Raw genomic sequence first — 22,198 nt, 5'->3', positions numbered from 1 at the left:
CCTGGTACCGTAACGTTTTCATTTTTTTAGTACCGACTTGGTACCGAAATACCGGGTCTTTTGACAACACTAGTACGGAACATGGTTAGTCTACATAACCTGAAAAATTCCCATACGCCAGACTTCGTCTTTTTCGACGGGGGAAAAAGTTCCAGGGATTCATCTCCTTCGGCCATCCCACACACAGGTGACTCTCACTGACTGCTCGCACCAACCGGAGGGGCTGAGGGGGAGGGGTCGTGTGACTCGTTATGCTCTTTGCTGCACACAGCTGAGGGAGTCCTGCACTTTCCGTCTTTGACGACATGTAAAAAAAACTGCGCATACCGCAGGAACGGTATAACAGGAAATTTTAGTGGTTTTGAAACCGTGACTTTTCCACCAACCGGAGGGGCTGAGGGGGAGGGGTCGTGTGACTCGTTATGCTCTTTGCTGCACACAGCTGAGGGAGTCCTGCACTTTCCGTCTTTGACGACATGTAAAAAAAACTGCGCATACCGCAGGAACGGTATAACAGGAAATTTTAGTGGTTTTGAAACCGTGACTTTTCCAAACCGCGGTATACCCTGAAACCGGTTATCGTCCCATGCCTAGTTGAAACTGAAATCTGCAGGACGGGAGCTGTCAAGGAGCAGGGTTGGAGATCCCCGTCTTGAAAACAACAAACTCTCAAACTTGGACAGATCTTGAATGCCTCTGAATTTACATTTATACCAAATTGCCAACTATTTTCAATAATTCACCTTTTCTTTCTCTGTACTTATAACTGATGACCTTCAACATTTTACCACAACGGATGAAGACAACTTCCTGTTCTAAGCTCAAGAACATGTTTTCACTTATACACTTCCTGCTTTCTTGCAACCTACCAACCTTTTTTCATTCATATATATATATATATATATAGTGATGCTATCAGTTTGTAATGGTGTAGATGTTTATAGAAACCTCATCTCAGCTCAGGATGGACGTGGCTTCTTAAAACACAAATATTTTGCACATTCTTGTTCCTTACACGTAACACTTAAAAGTCCTTATAAATGATCAAGTCTGTAAATTGGTAGTAAATTGAGTTTGAAATTCCACTGGTTACAGAGCTAGGTCCAGCTGAAATCTGGTGAAAATCTTACATTGTTAATGCACTTTGAAAAATGAACAGTAACACAAAGCGGACTTTCCAGAGATGTGTATTAGCCCTAAGCTCTGGGACTTAAGACTAAGGAACAAGACGTGTACCTCATGTGCTACAGAGATCAGATTTTGTTAAAAGGATCTAGGACCACTCTGAGCTTTTGAGGTTTCTGCAAACATCTATAAAACCAAAATATGTTGTGCAATGAAGCCCTACCGAGAGTCATGAGAAAGGGCCTTATCTTTTGTATGAGTCTCATAATTCAGAATTAACTATAACCAAAGCTCAATCATAAAAATTCCGATTAGTTTTAGCATGTTAAAGGATTTGAGTGTTCATGCACTGGTGCACTTGGCAGACTAGATCTACTACACATGCGGAGCATGTTAGTCATGCCTCTGCATGACTAACAGGTAGAGGGTTTGTTTAAATTATTGTTTAAATGTTGAGCAAGCAAGCTAATTTGCTGCAGATACATACAGCTGACATTTTTATCCAAGTTATGACCAATTATTTCCAGACATTCATGTTATCTTTACCAATCTCTTATTGGGGAGTATGGCAAGATAATCCTGTGCACCTAAACAAAGGATTATTTTTGTCAGGGCAGGTAAATTATGCAGTTGCATGTGCATAAAAACCCTTACCTGTCTCTCACAATATGCTTTCATCAGTTTGCTGAGGGGTGTGTGGCTCTTGATTTTGAACTGAACCACTGAGCCATCCTGCCCGGCTACTTTCAGATTTATGTGGTCATTCTCTGTTTTCACACCCTCCTGAAACGAAAGGTGAAATAAAGTTACCATCAATAATTCTTGTGCAATGGAAAATTATACAGAAAAAAAACAACAACAGTAGCATATTAGTTATAGGAATCAAAAAAGGTACCCAAACAACCATAAACAGATTTAGTGTTTTTATAAAGAGAACAAGAGTCCAAACAAGTGCAGTTTGCTGCTGCACCCATCTAATATAACGTTGTCCACTGAAGTCTAAGCCATTTAACAAATAATAATGCATTGAACAATAGAACAGAAAAAAAAACATACAATTCCATGCGATAGTGACACCAAGGAATTGCTAAAGTATGCATTTCAAATTAAGTGTTTACAGCACACAATACAGTAGCGTTAGCGGAGTTTGCCTGTCAGTAAAGCAAACCGCCGAGATTCCCATTATACTACAAAAATGCACGAGCAGTTTTTTTTTTCAAATATTAAAGTCTTTAAAAATGATTGATGATGCAACAGTTAAAACATAGATGAATAAAGTCGAGTTTATCTGAATACACCTTATCATATACACTTTAAAAACACTAAATAAGTCTGTTATAAATCAACGCACTGAAACAGCATTGATTGTGTTCGCGAGAGAGGAGCGCTTTTTTGCCGTTTGTATGAGCTGCGAGCCACATTAGCGAACTAGATAATTAGCGTGTTAGCTTTATTTACACTTTAAAGACACTAAATAAGTCTGTTATAAATCAACGCACTGAAACAGCATTGATTGTGTTCGCGAGAGAAGAGCGCTTTTTTGCCGTTTGTATGAGCTGCGAGCCACATTAGCGAACTAGATAATTAGCGTGTTAGCTTTATGAAAGACCATCAACATTTCACTGAATTACTGAATAGAGGGAAAAAAGGTTCTTTACAAATGGTACCCATTCATCATGTACCAAATAATTATTGTGCTTATTAGAACATTTATAAAGACCCCTACACACGCACCTTTGGCTTCTCGTCTGCCATGACTGCCACTGCCTCCGCCTCTGCCTCAGACACACGAGACGCGCGTAATGCCTTCTTCTTCTTTAAATTTTATTGGCGGTTGGCAATGAACAATACAAATTCATTTTTGCTCATAATTAGCACGTCTTTTTTTTCCATAATCTTTTCACAGCTCCTGCAAGGTCTATCTTTAGTTTCATTGTTTGCTTCTTTAGTTTCATTATTTGCTGGTTTATAAACAATCTTTTCTCTAGACACTTTCTTTACTGCTTCTGCATATGTTATTCCTTGTAATGCCTTCATTCGTTGCACCTCCACTGCCCTCTTGCTGGCTTCGCATCCGCGGTAAGCCGAGCTTTGCTGTCCTCCACAGTTACAGCACTTAAGCTCTACTCCCTCTCCACACTTTCCGTACTCATGTTCACCTGCACATCTGCCACATCTTTGTTTGCCCTTACATATTGCTGCTACATGACCATATTTCTGGCACTTAAAGCACCTCAGTGGTGGAGGAATATATGGCCTGACCTCATAGCTCATGTATCCGATGTACACCTTGCCAGGAAGTTTTGATTCATCAAACTTAATCATAACAGCCAAGCTGTTGCATTTTTCTCGATTTCTAGTTGTTGTAAGGCGTTTTACTTCCAAAACTTTTGCCCCTGTCATATTATCTTTCATTTGTTCTTCTGAAATGTCTGTAGGTATCCCTGAAATAACTCCTTGAATCAATTTTTTGTACTCAAATACCGAACACTGCACTCTCTTACTATCGATTTTATTCAGTCGTAAGGCTTTTTCTTGCTGCACTTTATTTCTACAAACAATCAACAGTGAGCCGTTCCTCAATACCTTAGCATTTTTGATCTCACCCAGCAATTTATTTATTGCTTTTGTTAATTTAACCGGGTTCCTCTCACCAAACGTCGTCCCTTCTTCATATAATTTTACGATCACTTTATGTTCTTCTTCCTGCCTTGTTGTTACAATTATATATATATATATATATATATATATATACATATATATATATATAAAGGTAAATACACATATTTACAGCTCAAAACAGATTATAACAACAATAATAAATATATAAACAATATACAAAGAACCAGTAAAATAACCAAAAAACTAAACATTAAGCCAGGGGTAATATATAAATTAGATTTAAGGAGAAAGAAGAGGTAATAAATAAAAAATCATAAATAAACCCCACCCTCCTAACACAATAGCACATTATAAAAAGTCAAAAGCACTTTATACAAAAAGCACAAATATTATACTTTGTTCACAACTTATAGGATTTTAAAGCTTTGACATTGCTGGAAGAGGATATAGAAAGCAAATCTTCCATATTGCTGTTTTACAGGGATGTGCCCATGAAATGCAAGAGGGTAAAGAATCAGCAGAGTTTTTTTTTTTAAGTGCAGTAACTCCACTGGGGATGGCATCCATACAGTATTTAGTTAAGAATTCAGAATAAGAAAGCAAGAGACCATTTGAATTTACAAGTTGAGAAACCAAAAGAATATTATTATTAAACCAGTCTGGGAAAAAATAGTTTTATTTTTGTAGCGAATATTTTGATTTTTCCAAATAAAGTACCTGTGGGGACTAAAATTGTGTTTGTAAATTAAGTAAATGCCAGGCCAAAAGCACCTGCTTATGAAAATTTGACAGGCAATTTAGAGAAATTATAATTACATATCAATAACCATTACTGACCCTTATCCTCCCTGTTGCCTATAGACAAAATCAGGCAGGGATGTCACCAGCTGCATTTTTGCAGCAAAACTTAGTGTGCGTAATTGGAACAAACAGAATGCAACCAGCAGACACATTATACTGCAATGTAAAATTCAGACAATTGTTCAATATATATATTCGATATATATAAAACAATATATTTATTTGTCTTTAAAACCGTATACATTGCATTGAATTGCAAATTTTACTTAAAATCTAAAAAGAACAGCATCATTGGAAGATTCATGAAGCTCTTCTTTGAAATAATTTAGAAAGTCAATTTTATTAATATGGTTTTCCCCATCTCTTTCTCTCTCTCTCTCACACACACACACACACACACACACACACACACACACACACACACACTCTCTCTCTCTCTCTACTGGACACATCCAGTAAAGCAAAACAATACTGAGGCAACTGCTGTAAAACAAAACTAAAAAAACCATACCAAAAGACTTTCATTCCTTCCATAACACACGTTTAACAGTTTTAACAGTCAAAGTTTATAATGCAAATAATGGAATCTTTAATAACCCCAAAATGTAAAGTTTCCAAAACATCAAAACAACTTCCTCTCCAATTATATACATCAGAAATCAGAAAAACACTATATAAGTGATTCCTTCCAGCTGTGTAAAGAAAGGAATAAAGTGAAACCGATACTTTGCATTCACCCAAAAACACAGAAGTCAAAGTATGCTTTGCACCACCTTTCACACACTTCTTTGTGGGACTGTTATCTGATGTAAAACAAATTCAATTTGGCTTTAAACCAGTGAGGCCAGCCATGTCAAACACCACAAATCTGAATAGTAATGAAATAAATATGTAAAACTCAATAAAAAAAGAACATCAATAAAAATCACAAAGCACAAAAACACAACTGATGCATCACATCAAGGAAAATGGATTGAAAGAAAATATGTAACATGTCCAGTGTTATCACATTACCCTCCACTGCTTTCAGGGTGAGGTATGAGTTGAATAGTTTAGTTGTGGCTAACAATAAAATGACCCATTATGACTCAAATGCTCATAGGCGACATATTTATATTAATGACAACAGTACCTAATGACCAAGACCAATACATCAAGACATTTGTGGGATTACTCCGAGATTGGGATTCACAAGTTTAACACCCAGTGTCAAAGGTAACGTCCTGGACATTAAATCTCTCTGTGACACTGCTGATGGCTCATCCATGCACTTACACACGGAGTTTTTCATTTGTCTTCATAAGTATTAATGCTTACACCGTTACAAATGACCCCATCTTTCCACTGGAGGGAACTTGTCTATCTCTCCAGACTCTGTGACCTGTCGATCTCCAAGGATGAATGTCAGCTTGTACCTCATTCTCACTTTCTCCTGCAAAAGAAACACAAATACATTTAACACAACCATTTAGTTTATTATAGAAATTGTATAATGAAAGCACACAAGCAATTGCTTTTTAAATGACACTAGTTAAAGTCCATCTAACTAGCACAAAATATTGCTGAGCTTTTAGTTCTCTAAATATGGTGACAAACATTTCCCTTGACTTTTCAGTGCTTCCAAGGTCAAAGCTCAGATAAGAAGACTGTCCAAATATGCATGCATTGAAAAATCCCATGTTGAAAAACTTAATTAAAAAAAAAAATGTCACACTTGTTTCCACATGGATATGTGCTATCAGTGATACATTTTTTTAGTAAATGGTTTTTAATGAAAGAGATAGATTTAATGGTATAATTTATTGGTTTTATAGTGTCATTTTTGATCCTAGTAATCAATCTTAAAAATGTTTGTTTTATGACAATTTGTAACTTTATTTTATTTTACATTTTGACAAAAGTTAAATTCATTATTACAATTAAAACTGAACCTTACTATATAAGAAAAGCTATATTTTTTTGAAAATGACCCATTTTATTTCTACAGTAGGCAACAAAGATCAAACAAACATAGTGACATTAAGTTACTTCTCTTTAACACATGTCCTAATAATGCTGAGACAAGTGTCTTTTGGTGATAAATTTGCACCCAGAAGTAAGCTACATCTGACAAAACCAACTTTTGCGAATTTGTAACTTTATTTTATTTTACATTTTGACAAAAGTTAAATTCATTATTACAATTAAAACTGAACCTTACTATATAAGAAAAGCTATATTTTTTTGAAAATGACCCATTTTATTTCTACAGTAGGCAACAAAGATCAAACAAACATAGTGACATAGTCACATCTGACAAAACCAACTTTTGCGGACATCCTTATTTGTGAAATTGGTTTAAAAATAAAATTAATTTATTTTAAATTCTTGTTTTTTTTAATTATATTTTTACCTATATTTGTAGATATTTGTTAATTTGTTTTTAAATCTCAAGCTCTGTTTTTCTTTTAAGTTTAGGGTTAGGCTTTAATATTTATAACTAATTGTATGTAAATGTAAGTAAATAAATGTGTGTGTGTGTGTGCTCCTTATTTGTGAAATTGGTTTAAAAATAAAATTAATTTATTTTAAATTCTTGTTTTTTTTAATTATATTTTTACCTATATTTGTAGATATTTGTTAATTTGTTTTTAAATCTCAAGCTCTGTTTTTCTTTTAAGCTTAGGGTTAGGCTTTAATATTTATAACTAATTGTATGTAAATGTAAGTAAATAAATGTGTGTGTGTGTGTGTGCATCTTTCTTCACCTTCAGTGGGTTAGCCAGCAGCATGATCTGAGTAATGGAACTGGGGGGCATGAAAGGGTTAAAGGGGGCCATTTCTGTTCCAGAAGGGGGCTGCAGCTTCACTTTCATAGACTATCAATCACAAATTGTAGAGGTAACAAAAATGAATGAACCAAAACAACTGCAAACATGTGAAACCAAAAGCAATTCAGAACTGCAAAATCCATATCTATCACAAAACAATAACTGTGTACTGTAAGGATCCATTTAAATGATATATGTGACCCTGGACCACAAAACCAGTCTTAAGTCGCTGGGGTATATTTGTAGCAATAGCCAAAAATACATTGTATGGGTCAAAATGATTCATTTTTCTTTAATGCCAAAAATCATTAGGATATTAAGTAAAGATCATGTTCCATGAAGATATTTTGTAAATTTCCTACTGTAAATATATTAAAACTTAATTTTTGATTAGTAATATGTATTGCCAAGAACTTCATTTGGACAACTTTAAAGGTGATTTTCTCAATATTTTGATGGTTTTGCACCCTCAGATTCCAGATTTTCAAATAGTTGTATCTCAGCCAAATATTGTCCTATCCTAACAAACCATACATCAATGGAAAGCTTATTTATTCAGAAAATGTATTCGAAAAATTGACCCTTATGACTGATTTTGTGGTCCAGGGTCACATATGTAAACGTATTATTGTTAAAACGTCAGCAGGAAATTAAAAAAAGACATTCTGTGCCTCTCACCTTTGGCACAGCAACCTGAAGCACTACATTCTTCACCAACAGTGGTGCTGTGTTCAGCATGGACACCACAACCACCAGAACATCAGGACGACCAGGTGGGTGGTCAGTAGCAAAGTGCAACAACACACCAACACCATCCTTATCATAGGCTGTCACTGGACACTCCTTACCTGTGAAAAGATAAAAGTAAATGACACACAGTACTAAGCCTAACAGGCAAGTAATTCATTTGGAATAACTGATATAGTTATCTAATATCAGAACAAAAGGAACCTTTTATCAACAGCATCCACATTCATTTATTGGCCTTACTTGGTTTAATGGCCTCCAGTGGGACAAAGACACTGGACAGGGAGATATCCGAGCCTGAGGGTGACTGACTGGTGGGTAATGTAGGAGAGAGGGATCTGAAGAGAGGGCTGTCTGGCGCAAAGCTCTGAGGTTTGGCAGAGGTTAAAGCAGAAGGCACTGGTTTTATTCCAGCGGGCAAACTGAATGTGGTTAATGCAGGATGGATGTTCTCTTCTCCAGCTCTAAGTTCTCTGCTACCCAAGCTTGAATAATTGGACTGGCTGCTTTATACAGAAAGAACAAACAATTAGTTGGGTTTAAAAAAAAAAGAGCCATTCCACTACCAGCTCTTTGATCATAATTAAAGGCTCTAATAATAGAGTGTGCAAGCTTTGCCCCTTGTCATCCATGTATGAATGCTACAATTAAACTGAAGAACTGGGTTTTAACCAATGGCATCAATCCAACACACTAGAATTTATTTTTAAATGTATTTATTTACACATTACACTAAAGACATTATTCTAATATGCTGATTTGGTGCTCAAGAAAACTCTTATTATTATCATATTTGAAAATGGTTGCTCATAAAGTGTGACGATTCTTTCTGATTCTGAAAACCATGATGCTTTTTTAATCTATACTACTTTACTAATTCTACTTTATTTTATTTAATTCTCTCACTACCTATTAGTCTTGTCCAGGTCCAGCATGGCAAAATCTTTGCAGCTCTGCTGGAAGGAGTTTTCAAAGACTGAGGTAGCTTCAGAGGCAGGTGGCAATGTTGAGATGAGAGGATTTAAGGGAGCAGAGCTGCAAAGTAGGTCAATCACTGGTTTGGAAGTCTGTCACCAAAAATAAAAAATATGCGTACATATTAAATATCATAAGATGCAGATTTTTATCAGGCATGTTTAACCTAAATGTCAAGCACTCTTGTAATCTTACTTGTGAAGAAATCCACTGATTGCTTTGGGCTTCTTTTGTATTCTTTTCTGCTGACTTGCTTGAGTTTGAGTCCAGATTAGAAAGGCCTGCAAAGTAGTCATTTTAAAGTGTTAATTTTAAACGATTAGATTGTCTTAAACTAAAAAAAAATTAAGCTTGGGTGACTGTTTGATACTTATTGCATTTAAACACATTCTTATATAAAACTCTTAAAATAAATGTAAACTAAAAAAATGTTTTCTATTTTAACATTCTAAATGTTATTTTTTTCTGTAATGCCAAAGCTCCATTTTCAGCAGCTATTACATCCATTTTTAAGTGTCCTATGAACCTTCTGCTGTATTCTAATAAAGTTTTATGCTGTATAGCAGAAAAAAAACAATGAACATGCTTTTGATTTCTGAATTAAAAATTATAATTATAAATGGTGTTATCATGACTTTTGATGAACACAAAGTTTGTACAACAGCATTTATTTGGAATGGAAATCTTACTGACACCAAACATCTGAACGGTAGTGTATTACATTCTTAATAAAACAGCTATCGTACACTTCAAAAGTACTATGAAGCCATTTTTACCTAATGAAGCAAGTTCGTCATCTAGAAGATAGAAACTGCTGGGAAGCTGGCTTGGTGGAGGACTGGTTTGGAAACTTGATGATCCAGAAGACGTGTTGGAAGAAGAAGGCCGAGCTCCAACTAAAGGAGTTAGTGTGAGGAGGTCAGCTGGTAGAGAATCAGAGTGCTGCTGTGAAGTCAAAACATTTTTAAGGGGTGAAGGGGTCCCAGAGTCCAGATCAGCCAAATCAATCAAAATTTCAGAAGAGGTTCTGTCAGTGGTGCCTAAACAAATGAAAAACATGAACTCACACTGAATTGCATTTTCAGAGCAGTAATTTGAGAAATCCTGCAAGCTCTTTGGATTATTCAGACACCAAAAAAAAAAAAGTAATTAGTACATTAAGTCATGAAGTGTAAGAATTCTGGTACATTATACATACGTTCTGCAGCTGTTGATCCTGGTATGTCAATCATAATGGTCGGTCCTTCAACAATCTTTTTATAGGAGTTGATGACTCGTGAGAGATCATCACTAGCATGCAAAATATCACCTGCACCAAAGAGGACCAGAAGGTACATGTAAAAGAGAGGAAGTTTTTTTTTTAATTTCTTTATAATATATTATCGAGACCTAAATGAGTTTTTGTTTACTAATATGTATTACCTAAGGCACTGTCATCATCATCTGTCTCGGTGGCAAGTCTGAAGACAGCAGTTCTAAGTTTGTCACAGTCATTATACAGATCCTATGAACATAAAGCAAGTTGCACATGGTCAGATATATTTAATTACATGTTAAGCCCAGCAGTGACCAGATATAATCTAAGGTGTCTCACCTTTAGAAGTTCTTTGTCTTCTTGCGTTGACTCATCTCTTTTGAAATGACTTAGCATCTCATTAAGGAGCTTCACACTGTTGTCCACCTCCTCTAGGATGCTGGCACGATGGGAAACTTTCTGCTGTAGAGCCTCATCCTGAAAGCAAAGCAAGAGGCCTGTAAGTCATGTGATAAATCTACGATAAATGATAAAGTAAACAAAAGGATCAAAGACATGACGCAAATGTGAATTTATTTAAAAATACATTAAACAAGCTTTTAAAAACAATGAGCATGGTTTTTTAAAATTAAAATTCATTTTTATATTCTTTCGGTATATTTTGGTATAATCTCTTATAATTATTTCTTAGAAAAGTGTACCAAAACTACTAATTGTTATTTAAAAAAAAGCAAATATGCAGAAAAAAATGATAGCATATAACAGACCATGTGTCCAGGTCAATAAGTCTCTTAAAATATCAATAATTTGACTATGATAATATTTTATGAATATGTCATGTGGTGCATCTCCCCCAAGACATAGTTACATATATAAATTAATAATTTAATTGATTTATTTTAATATGTAATTGTGAAGTTGTATCACTTCCATTGTAGGTTCCACTTTAAGCTTTGTAAATTGTAAACAAGAAACAAATTTAATGGCACAGTTTAATCAAGCTTTAATGGTAGCGAGCCCAATTATTTTAACAAATAATTGTTACTTAAAAAATATTTTGTAATATATTTGAACTAGTGCTGTCAAGCAATTAATCGCATCCAAAATAAACGTTTTTGTTTACATAATATATGTGTGCGTACTGTGTATATTTACTATGTATATATAAATACACACACATGCATGTATATATTTTGAAAATATTTACATGTATTTACATGCATATATGTATATTCATTTAATTCATATTATTTATAAATATTTAATATATAAACATAACATATTTTTCTTAAATATATATACATGCATGTGTGTTTTAACATATATTCTCTTAAAACATTAGTTTAAAAGTATCCAAGCCCTCACCTCTTTGACCATGTTCTTAATAATGCGGTTGGCTTCTTGAAGATCATCCGGCTTTTTACTTTTAAGAAGTTCTGCAAGACGCTGCAGGGACAATTTTTAAAAAAGACAATGGTTTACAACTTTACAAGATGGCTCACAAGCATTGGCTCACACCGTGGTTAAAACAGTTCCCCTTAAAAGAAAATTCCAGGCTCAGTACAAGTTAAGCAGGAGCTTAAAAGCAGAACTGTAAATAATATTATTTCATAATAGCACTCACATTGACTTTTCTGCTAAAATTTAAGCCGTAAAATTTTAATTTAATTCATTTAAATTTAAATGATCATTTCACAGCCATTTTTAAAGGGTTTTTTGGTTTATGGCCTTAAGTTGTCACAGCAACAAAATGGTAAAATTGGATGTAACTTCTCCCAGAAAAGGTTAGCAAATTATTTTATCAAACTAAAATAATTTTAACACACATTTGTGGCTATACATTTGAAACTGTAATTATTTTAACATTTACTATATGTATTGGTCTCATTCCATTCCACTGGAATTGTGAAGTTGTATCACTTCCATTGTAGGTTCCACTTTAAGCTTTGTAAATTGTAAACAAGAAACAAATTTAATGGCACAGTTTAATTAAGCTTTAATGGTAGCGAGCCCAGAATATTTGTTTAATCTCTGATACTGTAATGTGCTTCTTCACCTTACTCTTTTCCTCATTGTCAAACACTGGATTCTTGGGCTTTGTCGAGGGAACGAGGGTCTTGTCCACAGGAACCACTGGGTCTTCTGCTACAATGCCTGAGAAAAAATGTGGTAAAGACTAAACAAGACAGGCTAGCAAAACAGGAACACAGAAATGAAGTAGGTGATATTCTTATAAATGTTTATATTTGTGGTGAAAGAACCTTGCTTCTTAAGCATTTGATAGGCCTCTATAATCTTTGCCTCATCTGGTAAAGCAACCGACCAGCTGTAAAGCAACTCTATTACTTTAGTCTTCACTCGTTCAGATACTCTGTCTCCTAAATACTGTAGGATAAAAAAGGATAAAAAGCTTAAATAAGGCAAATGTGTTATTATGGAGACATTAAAACATTTCATGTGTTGATTTTGCTGTATTAAATAGATCGTTTACTTAAATCATTACCTTTGGTGAAACTATTTTGATGAGTTCATTTAAAAATCTAAATTTTCCAACTTCATTATGAAATCTTCTTCCACAGTTCTTCATGCTAGCTTCTAAAACCTGCAAGGATGATCTATATTTAGTTAGTCTATATTATTATTATTATTATTAATTTAAGGGACAGAAGGAGATTAACTCACAGTTAGTGCTTGTAATGATTCCCAGTCTTGTGGTGAGTGGATTTTATGTGCTAATAATCTGACCGAGATCTGTGGGCTGCAAGATACAGACAAAATTCTCACTTGATTGATGAGAAGAAACACAAACATAGTGTCCCCATGAATAAGAAGACAGTTTCATGCACCAGTTATAAAAGGTAAACATACCCCTCAAGTTCCTTATTGATTTGGTCGCAGAACCCGATGATGTACTCCCACTCCTCCTGTCTGTTGGAAGGATTGGTGGCTTTGTCTACCAAGAAAAAAGTCACACTAACATCACAATTTTCAAATGAAAGCTACTCACCGGTTGTTACTCTTATACTTTACTCTTTTGGTTTGCCATATTTATAAGAAAACAAAAGATCATAATATATTTAAATTTGTGCATTTAGAAGATGTTTTTATCCCAAGAGACAGGATAGAAGTAAGTAAGCCATTTTTAGTGTATGATTCCCAGTTTTCTTCAAAGTTTACATTTAGTAAACTGTGCAACATGCCAGTGAAGTTTAAGTTCAGTTTAAATGATTGGTTTTCTAATTAAAATCTGAAGTTTCAGAGATAGCAAAGAAGTGTTAAATTAAACTGTTTTAGGCAACAGCAGTTCAGAAGGAGTTTAATAATAACAAATGGTAGATGACAGATGAGCTTGCTAATCATAAAATGCGTCTGTCTCAAAACTCAGCGCTAGGTGCATAATAGACGCGTTCAAACGTTCGACCCAAATATTCTGCTGAATTGGAACGCACCTATCACACCTAAAATGCATTCTAGGAAGGGTCAGTTTATATTCCGTCTATCCATCATGCATCATGTCAGTATAAATATCACAGACACTCCAAGACATGACAAAACAACTGGTCACAAATAGCATTTGGATGTGACTGCTTATCGTAAAGACGTTACAGAGTAAAATTAAGACGTATTCTTCTAATGTATTAGCACAACAACTCACTTAGCCATGACTCCAGTGACTCTCCTTCCGGATCCGCCATGATCACACACAGTAGCACAGCTGACTAAAGCGAGCTACACATTCCCGTCATGTGACATTCTCGTGCTTCTGTGATGATAATTAGTGGCGTGTGGTCTTCCGAAAGGAAGCGAGGTCATGAACGAGAATCAACAATCGCGTTCTATGATGTAAATCGCGGTGGCGGTAATTACATTGTAATTTGCAATACGTCTGCAATAATTTCTGTCAGACATTTTTTAAATGCCTTTAAAAGAAATAAGATAAGAAATTATGTTGAAACATTATTTATTCATTTATTTATTTGCTTGATTGTTTGATTAATTTATCAAGCTTTTCAAAAAAAAAAATCTGATTATATTTTTTCAAAGATGAGAAAATCAGATTTATAAACATTAAACAAAACTTACAATGCTCGGCACATTAAAAAAAAAAAAAAAAAAACTTAAATGTTATATTTAACTAAGGCCAAATCATGGCTTAATCTAATCCATGACTGTGATAGGATTCCTTAATTCCAAATATGAAGACTGTACAAAATGTGTTCTGCTCCCATCATGAATTACCACAATTTCTATGACGATTGTACTTGTATGGACAGTCACAATTGTCCATAGGCTACCAGTTATCAGATGCTTTTGCAGACATTTTGAAAGTTTAAATAGGTGTCACCTGGAAAAAGGTTGGGAACCATTGTTCTAAAAGACCACGGTGAAAGAAATACACAACTTAGCATCAGTATCACAGGTCAGATTGTGTTCATATATTGTCATCTTCAATTTTCTGCACTTTCTTTAACTATTTTGTCATCTTCAATTTTCTGCACTTTCTTCAACTTTCTACAATTCTTTTCAAGTAAATTAATTTTATTCAGTATTCACACCTTCACAACAAATGTAAAATGTTTGAATTTTTAAAGTTAATCCTAAAATTCTTAGTTATTTTGTTTTGAAAGTAGTTTTATATAATACCTTCTGTTTGACATGGTACTTACTTCACAATCATCAATGTTTTGTTGTCTCCCAATAAATTCAAGTACAAAGATCAAAAGCACATGACCTAAAAGCGTAACAGATGGAGGACCTGTAGACCTTTACTGCAGTGCTACAGATAGCTACCCAGCTTTTTTTTTATCCACTGGTTTGGTCATTCTGGAGCTAATTTGACCGTTCATTCAGACCTTAGAAAAATTAACAAGGACATTAACGTTTTAACTGATTTTCAAATCTGTTGACTTGGGCCTGGTGCCATTTAGTTGCACATAATTGCCATTCAAGGTGATGCAAAATGAACAAAGAACTTTACCTGTTTGGTCCAGTTTCTTTGCCAGATCCAATTAGAGGATATTTAAAACAAGTTAACACAGTTTCCACAGACTAATTCAGATTGGCAGTCCACTACCCCAGGATTTCACTCAGCCAGTTTCACGACTGTCTGATGTAGCATTACACAATAAAAGCCCTCCAAAAACTCATATATGACCAGTTTTGTCTTTGATTTTGGATAGCTCTAAAAAGGAAACTCCGTTTCCACAGACCAGTTTAAATTCAGATTAATAATCCACTACCCAGGGTGTCACTCAACCAATTTCAGGACTGTCTGATGTAGCATTACATAATAAAGCCCTCCAAAAACTCATATATAACTAGTTTTGTCTTTGATTTTGCATTACTTAATAAAAGCCCTCCAAAAACACATAATCTACCTGTTTTGCCTGTGATTTTAGATGGCTCTAAAAAGGAAACTCCCTGTTTCCACAGAACAATTTCAATTCATATTGACAGTCCACTACCCCAGGGTGCCACTGGGCCATGAAAATTGGTGAGCAGATTTAGCAAAACTGGCCACGTCCCGGAGATCCAGGTTTGAATAGGCCAGCATAGCATCTGCACACTTGTTCTGTTTTTCGGAGCCGAATGCAGCGTCTCTCTGTGAGAAGCGTCACTCATTCACGTTTCGATTTCCTTGTCGTTGGATCTACGGCACAGGCAGCAGTCTCTGCCTTCTCATACACAGATAACTGTTGTGAGAGTACCCCTGGGTGCTTCAACTGTATAACTAAAAAACAGTATTGTACTGTATTTTTACAGTACTTTGTAATTTTGTTTCTACTGTATTTTGCTATTGTGTAATGTGTGTGTGTGTGTGTGTGTGTGTGTGTGTGTGTGTGTGTGTGTGTGTGTGTGTGTGTGTGTAGTTGGAATAGTACAGTACATACATATAGTTAGTAAAATTGTGATACAATACTTCAGAATAACATTACAAATCAAAAGGCAATCCAAACATATTTACAAAAGTATTTTTTATTAAAACATTTCAAAATATTTTAGTACTGTGTTTGCTACCCAGAGTACAGTGCATCAACAATTTACAGCCATGAAAGCATTTTAAGTGTGCAAGAATATAAATGAAACAAACACATGCATCTTGAGGGCTGGATTGGGAATCACGGTCCTAAGAGATAACTTGATTTCTCTTAAAACTATCTTAAAAATGAGCAAAAATAACAAGAAGTGTCTCACAACATTCGCCCCTAAATGTAGGGCATGTGGGTGGTGGCAAACAGGCCACTGACCCTCTCTGTGAAGTCCTCCATTTAAACATCATTTTGGACTGAATGAAGCTGTTGACATGCAGGGTTGATGGCCATCACTCTGCACCACCGTCCTGATCTTCTGCTCACTCGCTGTCTGCCAGTACATTTCTTCCCATCATTGGTGAAACTGAAACACAATCATGAAACACACACACAAAGACAAACCCTGTTATCCACATCATCAATAAAGATGAACAGACAGCATGAGGAAAATAGTGAATGAAAATTCCGTAGCATAGATGAAAAATAAATACATAAATAAATAAATACAGTTTAATTCAAAAGTTTACATACAACTTGCAGAATCTGCAAAATGTTAATTATTTTAACATAATAAGAGGGATCATACAAAATGCATGTTGTTGTTTATTTAGTACTGACCTGAATAAGATATTTCACATAAAAGATGTTTACATATAGTCCACAAGAGAAAATAATAGCTGAATTTATAAAAATTGCCCCATCCAAAAGTTTACATTTTTAAACTGAATTCTTAATGTGATTCTAAATACTGTGCTGTTAGCTGAATGATCCACAGCTGTTTTTTTTGTTTAGTGATAGTTGTTCATGAGTCCCTTGTTTGTCCTGAACAGTTAAACTGCCCGCTGTTCTTCAGAAAAATCCTTCAGGTCCCACAAATTCTTTGGTTTTCCAGCATTTTTGTGTATTTGAACCCTTTCCAACAATGACTGTATGATTTTGAGATCCATCTTTTCACACTGAGGACAACTGAGGGACTCATATGTAACTATTACAGAAAGTTCAAACGCTCACTGATGTTCCAGAAGGAAAAACGATGATTACGAGCCGGGGGTGAAAACTTGAAGATCAGGGTAAATTTAACTTATGTTGTCTTCTGGGAAACATGTAAGTATCTTCTGTAGCTTCTGAAGGGCAGTACTAAATGAAAAAAATATTATATTTAGGCAAAATAAGAAAAATATACACATCTCCATTCTGTTCAAAAGTTTTCACCCCCGGCTCTTAATGGATGGTTTTTCCTTCTGGAGCATCAGTGAGCGTTTGAACCTTCTGTAATAGTTACATATGAGTACCTCAGTTGTCCTCAGTGTGAAAAGATGGATCTCAAAATCATACAGTCATTGTTGGAAAGGGTTCAAATACACAAAAGCAGCTGTGGATCATTCAGGCAACAACACACTATTAAGAATCAATAAGTACATGTAAACATTTGAATGGGGTCATTTTTATAAATTCAACAATTATTTTCTCTTGTGGACTATATGTAAACATCTTTTATGTGAAATATCTTATTCAGGTCGGTACTAAATAAACAATAACATGCATTTTGTATGATCCCTCTTATTTTGGTAAAATAATTAACATTTTTGCAGATTCTGCAAGGTGTATGTAAACTTTTGACTTCAACTGTAAATAAAAATTTAATTAATTTATATAATACTTACAAAAAACTGCCTTGTGACAGCAGTGCCCTTCACAGGGTGCAGAGACAAGTGGACCACACTGTAGAGCTGCAAAAAATCAAGTAAATTTGATTCAATAATGTGTTAGCCTACGTGTTGACGATGTATGGGCTAAAATCACATAGTCTGTGTTGCCTATAACGTTACGTGTGTATTTCATACACTCCAACAATACATCAAAGTTATTTAAAAAAAATCCTTTTACGCTTGACATTGCTGAAGATTTTGGCATGCATTTGACTTGTTTTTGTTGTCTGATAGATCATTAGTAACTGATAAAAGTAATTGACCACTAATCATATTTTTATTATCATAATCATTTTTATCAATCACCATGCTATAGACCTGGTCTCCCACCTAAATAGTTAATAACCTGGCTGGCACCAATATCTCTGACCCCAAACCACCCATTTACATCGCAAGTGGAACTGTATTTCTCAACCATGTCTAAGTAAGTGACTAACCATGTCTAAGTAATTAACGATGTCCAGTACAGTTATTGACCGTGACTGCGACCGCTGCCGTCAGTCGTGAAGCGGACTGCAAATATACGTTATATATTTTTGCGCACCAATGCATGTCTAAAAAGTGCTCGTTTTTGTCAGTGACAGGCTCGAATCAGACAACATTATAAAAGGGATTCCTAGAGAGATAGATAATTGTTTTATCGTAATATCCCTTTTGTTTAAACGCAAACGTCCTTTATCGATCTCCTAAAACCCAGCAGACTCCATTGACAAACAAGGTAATTTTACCTTGCTTCGTTCAAACTCGACAGAAACAAAATAAAACACCAAAACGGTCTGAGTTTGTCTTTCCGCAGTTCCAACTATCATCGACACTAGTTTTGGTCGAAATAAACCCTAAGCTAATTCACTAGATGTGAAAATGTAGGGAGAGCAGCGGATGAAAGAGCGCATAACTTAACTCACGGAGTTTTGACTACAGCTTTGAGGGAGGAGATTAACGTTCGCTGGCTAAACTTGCGGCTTCATACCACACTAAAAATAATGTACGCTAGAATAAAAACATATAATAATAAAATCAACTTACCGAACTTGCATAAATCCTCTGTTCTGCTTCTCTCTCCGGTCAGCAGCAACTTTGTTGTCTGTGATGTGACGTCAGGTGGCGCGCTATTTACAGTAATCCTGTATTATTGCCCCGTGTATTACAGTCAGGCTACAGCAAGGTTACAGCAACACTAAAATATACTGTAAAATATTCCCACCAAGTCAAAATTACCCAGAATGCAATATAAATGACAGTATTTTACTGTAATGGATAAATGTGGTATTGTGCTGTAGGTTTTTACAGTAGTGTGCTGCTAAATCTATAGCGATTTCTAACAGTGCACCTGCAGTTGGAATTGTTGCTCAGACCACAGTTATCAGATGCTTTTTCAAAAACATCAAAGATATTCACATACTTGGAGTTTATTTAACAAAAGCTGAACAGAGCAAGCCATTTTTTAGTCAAGACAATTAAGAAAGATCAGGAGATCCACGCTTTAGTCTTGAAAACTTAGCAGTGGGTCCATCTCTGCAAATCTCTGACACAATGTTTTCTGATGAGGGCAAATATCTGTACCTTGTTGTAACGGACAGTGGTGTTGAAGAAATACAACTTAGCATCAGTGTCACAGGTGAGATATAGGCTAGTTAGTACTTTTTATGTCTTTAATCATAGCGTAACTTCATATTTGGTTGTTTAAATTCATTCAAGAGATTTATTCAAATTTGTACACAATTAATTCTTTAAAAATATAATTGAGACTAACTGGGACTTGTCACATCACTTACATATTGTTGTCCTTTTGTTGGTTTAATTGCTTCTATTATCCTCATTTAAAAGTTGCAAGTTTGTAAGTTTTATATAAGTGTCTGCTAAATGATTTAATGTAAATGTAATTTCATTCAGTATTCACACCTTCACAACAAATGAAAAACATGTATGTTAAAAACATGTAGGTTTTACTTTCAAATTGAGCCTGAGTTAAATTCTTGGCCATTTTGTTTTAAATGCAGTTAAATACCTTCTCTTTTCCACAGTGCTTTCTTAGCACTCCTCAGTATTTTGTTTTCTCCCAATAAAGCAAAGTGCAAGGATCCCATCACAAGCACATGGCCTGAATATGTAACAGATGGAGGACCTGTCAGCCTTTACTGCAATGCTGATGGATACCCAGCAGGCTTCATCCATTGGTTTGACCATTTAGATGCATCATCTTTAATAGCAAATATGTACAAGATGGAGAAACACATTGAAGATCACATCTGCTATAAGTAATTAAGCTTAATTTCTTACCCATTTCTATGAATTATCTAAGTAATGTTTTTAGTTATTTAGCAGATTGTGCAACAAAGGTGTATGTCATCTCTAGACATATGTCAACAATGGGTTAACAGTAGCACTGTTTCAAAAGTGTTTACCTCACCATTTCTGAAAATCCTTATTCTCAAAGTGCAAAAAAATATACTTTTTTTTTTTTTTTTTTGAGAAAAAGACTAATTGTTGGGAGTTGGCCATATTGCAGGATTTCACTGGTTTCAATGAGGGTCTATATTCTGCAATCTGTGGCTTTGTATAGTAAAGTTACTTTCAGGTCTATCAGTGCCATTTAGATGCAGTGTCTTGAACATCAAATATGTGAAGGATAAAGAAAGCACATTAAATGTTCGATCCAGTTTCTTTACCAGATCTGGTCAGAGGATACCCATTTGTCTGATATCCAAAACTAGTTATGTCAGCTCTTCTATCAGCACAAGAGGCAGTGAGAGGTAGATTAAAAGCAGGAAGCAGATGATATACAATAATGGTATAATTGAGAAGAGTTAAGCATTCTCTAACTTGTGAAGACAACACAGCACACAACAGAAACAGAAAAATAATATACAAAAAAATGTTGAATATTATAATAATTCCATAATAATAACTTGAACATTATGAATATTGAGATGAGATTGAAATGAGTAAATGTAATAAGTAATATGAAAGACAGAAAGAAACAACAGAAATCAAACAACAGCTACAGCTTCAATAAAGCTGCATTAGATGCTCTTTGTACTGAACATGGCTTTTACTCCAAAAATATTTTGAGTAAAATCATTCTTAGTACGTTGTTATGGACAGTGTTATTTTGTTGCCCATGTTGGTGTAAAGTATTTGTATGTTTTTACAGTTGATTCTAACGAGGATTTTTCGGGATCTAATAAAGTGTCCATTGCCGCTGGTGGGATGGTCATTGGATCGCTTATTGTTGGCCTTCTGTCAGCTCTGTTGTTTTTCCGAAAAATTATTTATCTCCGTGAGTATACCTTTAAGATTTGTTCTGAAGAAAGCACATGAACTTGTCTACTTTTGTATTCTATACACATTTCATTGATTATGTCTGCAGAAGGGTTTTCTATGAAATACAGGCTTTTTACACACACATTGTCAGCTAATGATTCATTACAGGGAAAGTTTAGAAACTATAAAATATTATTTTACACTTTGCATAATTTGCACTTATTTATGGCAGTAGACATACATCTGCCCAACATATTCTAAGTATGATTCTCAAATTCATGATTTTATAGTAACAGTGGTGTTGGGTCAGATTTACTCTTTGTAACACTTGTTTTAACTGTTTGTTGATCATAGAAACTTGAGGTAATTTCTGTCTCACTTGTATATAACCGAAAGCATATTTGGTGTAAAGTAAAGCTCTAGATGTAATTACTTGTCATTATAAACCTCATGAAAAGGATACAAATATGTAGACAATAAAACATTTACAAATTCTTATGTGAATACTTTATAAAATGTTTTAAAGGTTATGAATTGGGACGTGTTGCTGAAGATGATCTGGAAACAGATGACATACAGTAGGTCCAGAGAGAGTTTATATTTGCTTTCAGGAGTTGATCCAAATATATCCCATATGTTACACTACATCAGTGGTCCTTCATCCTGGTCCTGGGGACCCCCTGCTCTGCACATTTTGTGTGGCTCCCTTATCTGACACAGAAGTACAAAATGTGTAGGGTTTCCCCAGGACCAGGATTATGAACCACTGCACTATATGATTGAAATTTTCAGTTTTTTTGTTTTTGATATATATATATATATATATATATATATATATATATTAGTCTTGAGCCTCCA

The 22,198-nt window shown here is 34.8% G+C and overlaps 2 protein-coding genes across 4 annotated transcripts in view; both read right to left on the bottom strand.

The window, feature by feature from the left end:
* Nucleotides 1-2,947, bottom strand: part of LOC107704011 (small ubiquitin-related modifier 3-like) — a 4,373-nt gene extending 1,426 nt beyond the window's left edge. The window contains exons 1-2 of the mRNA XM_016506834.1: nucleotides 2,860-2,947; nucleotides 1,780-1,908 (exon numbers count right to left, since the gene is read on the bottom strand). Of these exons, the coding sequence (XP_016362320.1) occupies nucleotides 1,780-1,908; nucleotides 2,860-2,880 (150 nt within the window). The 5' untranslated portion in view covers nucleotides 2,881-2,947. The remainder of the gene's footprint in view (nucleotides 1-1,779; nucleotides 1,909-2,859) is intronic.
* LOC107704010 (ADP-ribosylation factor-binding protein GGA3-like) overlaps nucleotides 1-14,113 on the bottom strand; it is a 24,642-nt gene extending 10,529 nt beyond the window's left edge. The window contains exons 1-17 of one of the 3 annotated variants that reach the window (XR_001635898.1): nucleotides 13,991-14,113; nucleotides 13,204-13,288; nucleotides 13,018-13,093; nucleotides 12,839-12,937; nucleotides 12,597-12,720; nucleotides 12,392-12,489; nucleotides 11,701-11,781; nucleotides 10,675-10,812; nucleotides 10,503-10,584; nucleotides 10,279-10,389; nucleotides 9,857-10,120; nucleotides 9,276-9,361; nucleotides 9,015-9,172; nucleotides 8,349-8,611; nucleotides 8,037-8,206; nucleotides 7,296-7,406; nucleotides 4,992-5,980 (exon numbers count right to left, since the gene is read on the bottom strand). Coding sequence is in view for 2 of the 3 variants with exons in the window: in XM_016506832.1 (XP_016362318.1) it covers nucleotides 5,870-5,980; nucleotides 7,296-7,406; nucleotides 8,037-8,206; nucleotides 8,349-8,611; nucleotides 9,015-9,172; nucleotides 9,276-9,361; nucleotides 9,857-10,120; nucleotides 10,279-10,389; nucleotides 10,503-10,584; nucleotides 10,675-10,812; nucleotides 11,701-11,781; nucleotides 12,392-12,489; nucleotides 12,597-12,720; nucleotides 12,839-12,937; nucleotides 13,018-13,093; nucleotides 13,204-13,288; nucleotides 13,991-14,030 (2,097 nt within the window). In the remaining variant the exon portion in view is untranslated. Of the gene's footprint in view, nucleotides 1-4,787; nucleotides 5,981-7,295; nucleotides 7,407-8,036; nucleotides 8,207-8,348; nucleotides 8,612-9,014; nucleotides 9,173-9,275; nucleotides 9,362-9,856; nucleotides 10,121-10,278; nucleotides 10,390-10,502; nucleotides 10,585-10,674; nucleotides 10,813-11,700; nucleotides 11,782-12,391; nucleotides 12,490-12,596; nucleotides 12,721-12,838; nucleotides 12,938-13,017; nucleotides 13,094-13,203; nucleotides 13,289-13,990 lie in introns of those variants that run through there. The other 2 variants (XM_016506832.1, XM_016506833.1) reach the window with 2 other exon arrangements.
* Nucleotides 14,114-22,198: the final 8,085 nt, after the last annotated feature.

Source organism: Sinocyclocheilus anshuiensis, unplaced genomic scaffold, assembly GCF_001515605.1.
Source record: "Sinocyclocheilus anshuiensis isolate Anshui unplaced genomic scaffold, SAMN03320099.WGS_v1.1 scaffold1477, whole genome shotgun sequence".
Classification (NCBI taxonomy): Eukaryota; Metazoa; Chordata; class Actinopteri; order Cypriniformes; family Cyprinidae; genus Sinocyclocheilus; species Sinocyclocheilus anshuiensis.
The sequence above is the reverse complement of the archived record's forward strand: the minus strand, read 5'-3'. Positions and strand labels throughout refer to the sequence as shown.